This window comes from Poecilia latipinna, unplaced genomic scaffold (genome assembly GCF_001443285.1).
Source record: "Poecilia latipinna isolate Pla-1442-1.1 unplaced genomic scaffold, P_latipinna-1.0 Scaffold37, whole genome shotgun sequence".
Taxonomy (NCBI): domain Eukaryota; kingdom Metazoa; phylum Chordata; class Actinopteri; order Cyprinodontiformes; family Poeciliidae; genus Poecilia; species Poecilia latipinna.
The window spans coordinates 194,994-204,517 of record NW_015112653.1 but is presented as its reverse complement, the minus strand read 5'-3'; the positions used below and the strand labels follow the sequence as shown (position 1 = coordinate 204,517).

Below are 9,524 nucleotides of genomic sequence, written 5' to 3'. Positions count from 1 at the left end.
TTTTTTTTTTAAGAAAAACATGCAAGTTGTGTATGTATAATTTTTCCCTCCACTTCACAGTGATGCACTTCCTTGTCTCAATCAACAAAATATTTGAAGGTCAGTAGATGCCATGTGACTAATGTGAAAATGTTTAAACGTGTATTAATATTTATGCAAGGCGTTGTATAAAGACTTTTGCATGGTAAAATAAAGAACTAAAATATTTTTGCAGCATTTTCCTTCCAAACCAAAGAAGGGAACTGGGCATATGACCGTGACTTACTGACCATCAGTTGGTAACTGACTTTAATAAGTCGGTCATGTCCTCATTTTTAAATCCATACCCCATCTTTATATTACCACCAAAACTGTTCCACATTAAGAGATGCAACCGTGATAATAAACCCACCACTCTAAATAGGAGTAACCCTAAGCCCCTGTAATTTTTTGCACAACAGGCTGATCTTGAAAAGTCCTTCTCAACACGAGTACCCAAACCTTCATTTGATACTTTTTTTTTTTTTTTTTAAACATCCATCCAGCACTCCCGTCCCAGCAGGTAGCACAGGTGCAGGGTCTTTTCTGGTCATTCCGCCCCCTCAGCCTCCCGGTCATTACTGAAGCGCCGGCTTCACGCCGCCATCGAGAGGGTGCATCGATTCACCGAACATTACTTATTCACAGACAGCAGCAGGTTAATCTGAAATAAAGCCGTGGAAAGTGATGAGCACTCGCTGGGCCTGAGCTGATGCACTTTATTAAATGTATCTTTCCTGAAGTTGGCTTGAAGCACTTTCAGAAGCTGGAGCATCATTATTTAAAATATCTAAAACCCCTAAAGGCTGTGTTAATCCCACAGAGCTGTACCTGCTCCATAGATGGACATGCAATGATTTGAAGGTCTTCTCCACTGTATTCCTCCTGAAGCAAAGTGTGCAGTCTTTGGAAAACCTGCTGGATGTTTTTTTTTGGGGAAAAAAAAAAAAAAAAAAACATCCTATTACCGAGTGCTGGAGGGAAATTAAACCACATTTCCATCTGGCCTCTGTCCCCTTACTATCCCTGTTTCCATGTCAACCAGTGAATTTTGTTTCTCTCATTCAGCCTCACCTGGCACCTTGATGAACAGTACACAGGCAGCACAAATATTTCTCTATTAGAGTTCAATCACACTGACAAAATTTTTGGCGAGAGGCTCCATCTCCGTGCCACATTAAAACAAAAACACTTATCCTGAGAGTCGACGGCAAACAAAGAGCTGCTGTCGCCGTCTCTCCAAAAATTCAACAACGGTCCTCTTATCTCAGCAGCTAATTTCCACGATTGAATGGATGAATAAGAACACGAATAAGACCTAACATTATAAGAGGTTTGTTTACATGACAGAAAGATTTGCACAACAACAGAATTATATATAGTGCCAGTAAATGCTTCAAAAACACTCAGAATTAATGTCATATTAATTTGTGTGCTCTTAATGATACATTTAAACAGTTCTTCCCCCCCCCCCCACCACCTTAAATAATATTTTTATAGACTCGGCATAAAGACTTGTCTACTAAGGGTGCCCACGACTGAATTTATACTCGATTTTATATAACCCGCAGAGACCGTGCGTCAAAATTACTCATACGAGCTTAACTATAAAAATACATCATTACAAATATTTGAATAAATGCCCTTGAGGAAGGTGTAGAGAAACCACACGTTTTATAGCAATCATCAAGCTTCTAGCCCACATTTGACCTTGTTTCTCATCAAATCTGGTGGAGTTCATTTAAATTAGCTGGATTCCTGACAGGTTCCTAACTTCAAAGCAGAGTCTATAACTTTGAGGTTAAGAGCTTCCAGAGGGTTAATGTTAGCTTGCTTCTTCTATTCAAAGACCAATGTTCCTGTTAAGAACCATTGTCCTGTTGGAACATCCAGTTGTGTCCAACCTCATATTACCCTACAGTATGATTCTGCCACCGCCATGGCCTCCTTGACTTAATTGTTGCCATTTCTGCAACAATTGTTTCTTCAGACAAGAAACAAGTATACTTGTTTCAGACTTACATGTAGAAACAAGTATACTCCTTTCTTGTCTGAAACTACAGCAGCAGGCATTTAGTTTGCCAATGTGGGCAAGTGTAAACTGCAGTGAAGCTTAAGAGTTTAACTTCAGACCAGACGCATCTTTTATGGTGAGCATTTATCAGTTCATCCTGATGTGAAACATGATGCACTATAAACAGTGACAGTGGTGTTCCATCTTAAGATTTATAGATTTTCCTTTCCTTTGATTATAGAAAGTATTAGCTCAATGATGCCTATGAAGCAGGATAAAGAAGGAGGCATTTTGGGAGCAAAGTGATGCATCTTATCAGTTGATGTGCATCAAGTGGTGCGTTTAACACACCTAATATGCTTTGCATTGAAGTGCTTGCAGAAAAAAAATAAAAGAAATCACTGGACTCCAGCTTCGGATAGTCCAATGTGAAGCATCACTGCTTCTGAACAGAACAGGTTCAGAAAGGATCGCTGGGCGCTCTGCCTCATAGCCTTGGGTGCTGACAAGCGACGAGATGGAGCCAAAGTGGACTGTTTGATGGGAAAGAATGGGGCACATTTTTCTTGGCAGATGACCGACACGGCTGATCTGTGTTGTCGTTAATGCTCTAGAATGGCTCCAACCTCAATGCATTTTGTTTAAACGCCAAGGCTATCTCTGGAAACCAACTTGTTTTGAATAAGTGTGGCCAAACATTTGAACCAGGACCCAGATTGGCCAACAAAACACCTGTGGTTTATCTTCAATTAACTAAAGGACATTTGCTAAATATTGCTCTGTGCGTATGCACATTATAGCCTGCAAGTATATTTTTTACTGCATGGATTTAAGAAAATCCACAGAAAATTCTGACTTGTACATCCAACTGTAATTGGATCAACTATTGACTCACGATGAATGCATAAAAACCATAACAGTGTCCTCTACAATCGCAGAGAGAAGTATTGTAACTCCAGCCATCTGATGACACTCTGTAAATAATATGATCTTATATAGCTAACTGAAATTTAAATTAAAATTGCACTGCGACAGCAGGGTAAAACCGGACAGTAAAAACGAAGCAAATAACTTTTTTTAAGCCGTTATAATGACTTAAAAAGAAACCAGTAAATGTCAACCCTGTGCTTTTCTGCCACCCACCCGAACAGGCTTAAAAAGGATGAACTCTGTGTCTCTGTTGGCCAAGTACAAGGACATGCTCTGTAAAGTGCTCGGCAGCTTGCTCTTCATCACTCGGTATGTGGCCATCACTATATCGTTGATCTTTGCTGAAAAGAGAGGGGAGAGGAAGAAAAAAAAAATGTATATGCTGAAAAAAAAGACAAAGAAAAACACTGGCATAACCTCTAGCATTTGCCATATGGGCCTTGATGAATTGCTTCATGGTGTTTTCCTGAGACAAATCTTACCTGGCTGAGCCCAAGGTTGCTGAGACAGGCTGTAGGTGGGACCACCTTGGACGGCCATCGTTTTCAGAGCTGAAACCTGAGCAGAGCCACAACAAAGCATTACAGCTTGACAAATAGCAGAGCTGTTAACTCATCTGTTTTTGTTTGGAAATAAAGGGGGGGGAATAAATAAAACACCCCAATTTAAACAAAAGACATATTTTAGAAAAGGCATTATTTCACACTTAGCTGAATTAGAAAACCTTGACAACAGCAGAAACATTCTTTAGAAGCTTTTCACTTAGGTATTAAGACCTTATGTGGCAAGTGAATAAACAAATGATTACAAAAAATAAATAAATAAATCAAAAGCCGGAAAAAAAAAAATGAAGGTCGAAATGAGCTGTTTTAGCCTGAGGCTAAGTCTGCCTTCGCTCTAACTGTTACCTTGGTGAGAAACTCCTCAAGGTTCCCCACAAAGATCTGAGTCTGCTGCTGGATAAACTGCTCACAGCTGAACTTCAGGTGTCGGTCCACATCCTTCTTTGAGTCAATGTAGTGCTCTTTTATCTCTGGTGTTCCCTGGGGGGTCATAGAAAAAAAAAGGATTTAGTGCTATCAAGCAGGAGCTCCCTTAGGCGGGGTGCTATCAAAGCACATAAAATGAATAGTATGTTTAGTATGAAAGGTGAAGGGAGACATAAAAAAAGAAAGAAAAAAAAATTACTCTACCTCCAACAGGAATTCAAGTATGGCATTGTGACTATTGAGTCGGAAGAATTTAGGAACAGCCTTGGGGTTCAGGATTTTGAAGGCAGCATCTTAGAACAAAGCAAGAGAGATTAAATCTGAGTTGGTGCAGAATTAGAGTGCCATCTAGTGCCGGGAAATGTAACAAGCCAGTTGACGGAGATGAGTGCGATAGGAGGAGCCACTCTTGCCCTGAGAGGCATCGGTTAATGTACGTTATGTTGCTGGATTACAATTTCCGCATTAATTGCTGCCACCGGTGCATGTGATAGGCACAAGTTGCTTAATGAGCGTGAAAATGTAATGACTGGCTTTATGGAGCTGAACACCAACGTTCCCCTCTGCCTTTAATTATCTTACCTCGCGTTTTTTTCAGGTCCAGTGAGATTTCCTTGATGGCAAAATCAGTGTGAAATGGGGCAATCTGTTCACGCAATATCAGCAGGTGCTTGATCAGAAAAAGTTGCCCGTCTATTTGAGTCTGCAGGAAGGGAAAGCACAGTGATACATCTGCTGACTGTCTGAACTACGACGAACACAAAAAGACACAGGAATACGAAAAGACAGGATGATAAGCAAAACGGCTGATCATTAGCTAGTGATTAACCGTAGCCGGAATATGAATATCACTGCAACAAATAAGGGGGTTAAAATCACGTGTTGCTCAGTCAGCAAGTAAAGCTTTTGTGAAAAAAAAAAAAAAAAAGGAACATCAACAATATTGGGTGGGAACATGTCCCCTGAGATTAATGCTGCTGCTTTAATTTAAAGTGGAAGATTTTGAAATGCCACTGAGCACTAGATACTGACAGCAAATTTGGAGGTGAGAAAAGCCCATAAATAAAGGATGGGTTTGCTGAATTCTCTGCGGAGCTTCAGAACGTCTAAATTATTAAATTAAACACATAAATAATTTCCTTTATATAAAAAAATAATAGCTAAAATAAAAACATGAGCAAAAACAAAAATGTAAACAAACTAAAATATAGCAACATTTAAGTAAAATCAAAATAAACAAAAATGTATATAAAAAAAACAATAAAACAAGCATTTAAATAAAGTGATATAAAACATATATTTACCAAAGCACCACATAAAATCACATAAAATAACTAAATCTAAAGGATTTTACTATACAGTAGCTAAAGCCAATGATTTCACAAGCAGCTGATTTTAAAGGTTACGCTACGAGTGAAACATTCATCATCAAACTTTCAAAGTTCACAGAAAGAAAAAGTTTTTTTTTTTTTCCGTCAGCTGATGTTATTATAAAAACCTATAACCACATAATAAACTTAACAGAACATGCCAACCTTGTTTTTAAGGATGATATCAGAGGCTTTAAGCAGCGACTGGATGCAGGCAGATAAGGCTTCTTGAGATAAACCCTGAAATACTGCTCTCTAGAAAAAAAAATACAAAGACTTGGTGTTAAAAAAAAACAAGTAGATGAAATGGAAAAAAAAAAAAAAACAACTAAAAGTAAACACTACAAATCCTGCAGCACTTTAAATTAGTTTCCCATAAACATGGAAGTCTTACATCAATGCATCTGTAGAGCTTGGACAAACAAACCAGGGTTCGCCTGACAGTGGGGTACCACATGCCGTGCAGATCCGCGGGAGACACAGATGTCTGAAGTCGGGAGGGTTCCACATTGCCTGTTTTGGTGCAAAAATGAGAAGACAACATCAGGTAAATTATAGCAGTCAGTATTGGGAAAATAATATCACAACCTGAAGAAACAGACCTGCATTGCTGTTTCTTCTTCTATCGGCGTCTTCAAGCTGAACATCAGAAAACACAGACTCTTGTGACATCTGCTTCATCTGTTCCTCCTTCAAGCTCTGGGCAATTCTCTGTTGTTGACGAGAAGAGCAAAAGACAAGAGTCGATACAGCGAGCACAAGAAAATACAGTTCTGGAAAGAAGTCAGTAACGGCTTTTAAAAGCTAACCAAAGTAAACGTCTGCAATCGAATCCATGTAAGTTTTAGCAGTCAAAGACAAAATCTAACGTTTTTCGCGTGAAATGTGAAGATATTCACTCCTGAGGTTTCCCAACCTAAATAAGGGGTTAAGAGTTTTAAGGAAAAAGTAACTACAAACAGAAGTTGGAGTTAGAATTCTTTTTCCTTCTTTTTCTTCATCTTGATGTCAGTTTTTCTTCATGAAAACTGACATAAAATGAAATGCATCTGAGAGAAATAAAACGACAGAGAATAAACCACACAGACATCACAATACTACAGAGGCAAGAAGGGGAAAATGCTTTGCAGCCCAACTCATTTCAGAGTTTCATAAAACTGCTTCCATAAATGCTAAAATGATTTCTATTCATCAAAAAGAAATGAAATGGACCACAGCATTTATGAATTATGTTTGCCTCCAATACGGCCTAAGGGCAAGACGTTTAAAATAAATAAATAAATAAAGGCTGTCCCATTTCAGAAAACAAGACTCACCTCCATCATTTCCAGTTTTTCAGGATAAGCCAGATCACCTGGAGCTGGGTTGTAACCTGTGATATCAGTCTGGATGTAAATGTGAGTCCTGTAGACCAGCCTCTCCTGAACGTCCTCCAGCATCTGCTTCACCACGGCATCAAAGGCGCCCAGCTGAGCAGCTACAAGACAGAACATGGGGTCAGTTTAGCCGGCAGCAAAACCACAACAAATTTATATGTACATTTTAAAAGTTGCAGGCCAGCTCCGTTTCGCATTAAAGCATCAAGATGTAAACGTAACACATCACCAGACCAAAGATTATGCCAAAATGTAATCATTCACTAACAAACGTAAAATAAAACGCTGCAATGTTTCTCTCCAACAAGTAGCTGTTATAAAAGCTGTTTAAATTCCCAATACGACACTAATATGATATAATAATTTAATTCTAAAGCTCATCTTCAGAGTCAATTCGGTTTACTGCCATTTCTTCGATACACATGATGCCTAGGAACTTAAAACAAACATTATATTCAATCATAGAGAATCCAGCCGGCTGGTGTTCAGTTCGGATTATTCAAATACACTCCAATAATATGTTCAGATTTTGATCCAATTACATACAGTACAATTTAATCTGAGTGTTGAGCAAAACAATCAAATTCAGTAGACTGTGATGCAAATCGAAGTTTTCTGCCTAGACAAATGATGAGAAAGAAAGATTTATGAGTGGCATTAACCTTTAAGAGAGCTGTCAATTTTATACCGTTTTTAACATGACCAAACTGAACTAAGATCAGCTCCTGGTGGCACAGTTAAACAGAGCTCAGCCAAATAGTGAATTAAAGATGTGATTTTAGAACCTTTCGGGATAAATGTTAATCTCTTCATGAAGAACCAAAGCTGTGACATTTACCCTCAAAGGTAAAAGCTTGTTGACTGCTGTGTCATTGTGAATGTGTAGTTCAGACTTCTGTCTACTCTGTACATCACTCGTCATTAGTGATGTTCAGCTGCTCCCTGCCTTTAAGCTTCTCCATAACAATTTCCTATTTAGTTGAACTGTAACAACATTAATTGAACCCTTGGGCTCCAACAAGCTAAAACTCCACCCAGTTCCTATTGTTGCAGCACAAAGTCTTATGTTAGGAGTCACTTATAACATTGAAACTATGACTGTTATACAGTTAATCATAGACTAAACAACTTCTGTCTTTAAAATGTGAGGAGTCTGTCAGCACATAAAACCAGAAGGAAAAAAGAAAACCATTTAACAGGAAGAACCTCCAGCAGAACATGGCTCAGTGTAACCAGCCATCTCTAACAAATCCCACAGTCTTGGTTCATTTGAATATATTATGGTAGTCTGTCCTGAGGTTGTTTCTAAAGAAAAAAAAAAAGAGGCTAAACTGTATTTTTTGAAACAGTTTAGATCAGTTTAGACTCTAAAGACTCCCCACAAGAGTCTTTAGACTTGCAAGAGCATTACGAAAGTTTTTTTTTTTTTTTTCCTTTATCAAATATGTTTTTACTTCTCTGGGCATTTTGTAGGGTATTCAGTGCAATCCTATCAAGACTGTACCTACTAAATATTTTAGTTGACCAATGTTTAACTGTTCCCTTGTCTCTGGTAAGTTTGTTCTCAGCAGCAGTAAACATTCATGCCCCTCTAATTTTTTTTTTTTCCTGTACAGGTTAAACTAAGACTTTTCTGACAGTAGTATGTCTGGCCTGCAGCCTAATCAATGTTTGTATTGAATTAAGGTGTTTATAATATAATTGCAACTGCTTAGGCTAACAATGATCGTAGTAGATGTAGCCAGTAATCTACTTGCAAACAGCTGGATGTTTTATAGTGTTGTGCACTAAAATTATATTCTGCTCTAGTATAAATGCAAATATTTTTTATGGAAATCAAAGAGACAAACAAATATCCTTTCTAAAGCATGTTCCTCCCAGAACTTTAAGTGCTTCACAATGCGGTAAATGTTGAAAAACAGTCGCTTTTACTGAATTTGCCGCAACACACACACACACACACACACACACACACAAAAATAGGGACAATTTTAAAGATGTGGGTGCAACCATTAAACCGTGTCAACACACACACTCACAGAGCTTTGAAAACTGAGAAAATAGCTGCGGGCGGAATACTGGTAATTGTGACAGCAGCATGAGAAAACCTGATAAATCTACACTCACTTACATTTTAGATTCCTCTTCCACAAAGGTGTTTTATTTGAGCAAAGTGTTGTGCAGAGCAAATGTGGAATATGAAATGAGCAATCGGGTATTACAGTCTTTATCCTCAGCAAAGTGTAGTTACATATTTTAGGTTAAATGCACGCCACTCTGGCAGGAAGCTACAACAAAGACGTTGAAGTGGCTTAAACAGTCATACAGCGGTCTCTTTTTTTTCAATCTATAGTGCCTTAATGGCTTTTAATGGGGGAAGCCTTTGCTTAGACTAATATCTCTTAGGGATGAAACTAAATGAGCCCTTGGTTCTCTTCTTTGAGTTTAGTTCAGCGTCTGTGTAAAAATTATTTTGCTTCCAGGCTCAGAGTTAGAGGGTGCACCAGCAGCAATATTGTTTAGTGAAAATGAGGCAGATGTAAATTATTTAAGTAAATTATGTCTCAGTTTTCATATTAAAGCTTCCGTACCCCAGTGAGCAGCTATAACTTCATAGCCATGTTTCAGTGGATCTTATCTGGAGTTTCACGCAACAGACTGATACAAAGTATTATGTCATTGTGAAATGAAAATAATACAAAACTTGCAATTTTTTTCAGGAAGGTCTTAAAAAAAAAAAAAAAAAAAAAAAAAAAAAACCACTTTTTCCCGAAAAATTTAATTAATTTCCCGGGCAAACACACAAACCAAAAGCACCATTTTTAAA

The 9,524-nt window shown here is 38.1% G+C and overlaps 1 protein-coding gene across 1 annotated transcript in view; it reads right to left on the bottom strand.

Moving 5' to 3' along the window:
• Positions 1-10: 10 nt before the first annotated feature.
• cog3 (component of oligomeric golgi complex 3) overlaps positions 11-9,524 on the bottom strand; it is a 20,296-nt gene continuing 10,782 nt past the window's right edge. Inside the window, exons 13-23 of the mRNA XM_015044670.1 lie at positions 6,638-6,798; positions 5,924-6,032; positions 5,716-5,834; positions 5,487-5,576; positions 4,534-4,654; positions 4,156-4,244; positions 3,871-4,005; positions 3,445-3,520; positions 3,176-3,303; positions 850-948; positions 11-682 (exon numbers count right to left, since the gene is read on the bottom strand). Coding sequence (XP_014900156.1) covers positions 653-682; positions 850-948; positions 3,176-3,303; positions 3,445-3,520; positions 3,871-4,005; positions 4,156-4,244; positions 4,534-4,654; positions 5,487-5,576; positions 5,716-5,834; positions 5,924-6,032; positions 6,638-6,798 — 1,157 coding nt within the window. The 3' untranslated portion in view covers positions 11-652. The remainder of the gene's footprint in view (positions 683-849; positions 949-3,175; positions 3,304-3,444; positions 3,521-3,870; positions 4,006-4,155; positions 4,245-4,533; positions 4,655-5,486; positions 5,577-5,715; positions 5,835-5,923; positions 6,033-6,637; positions 6,799-9,524) is intronic.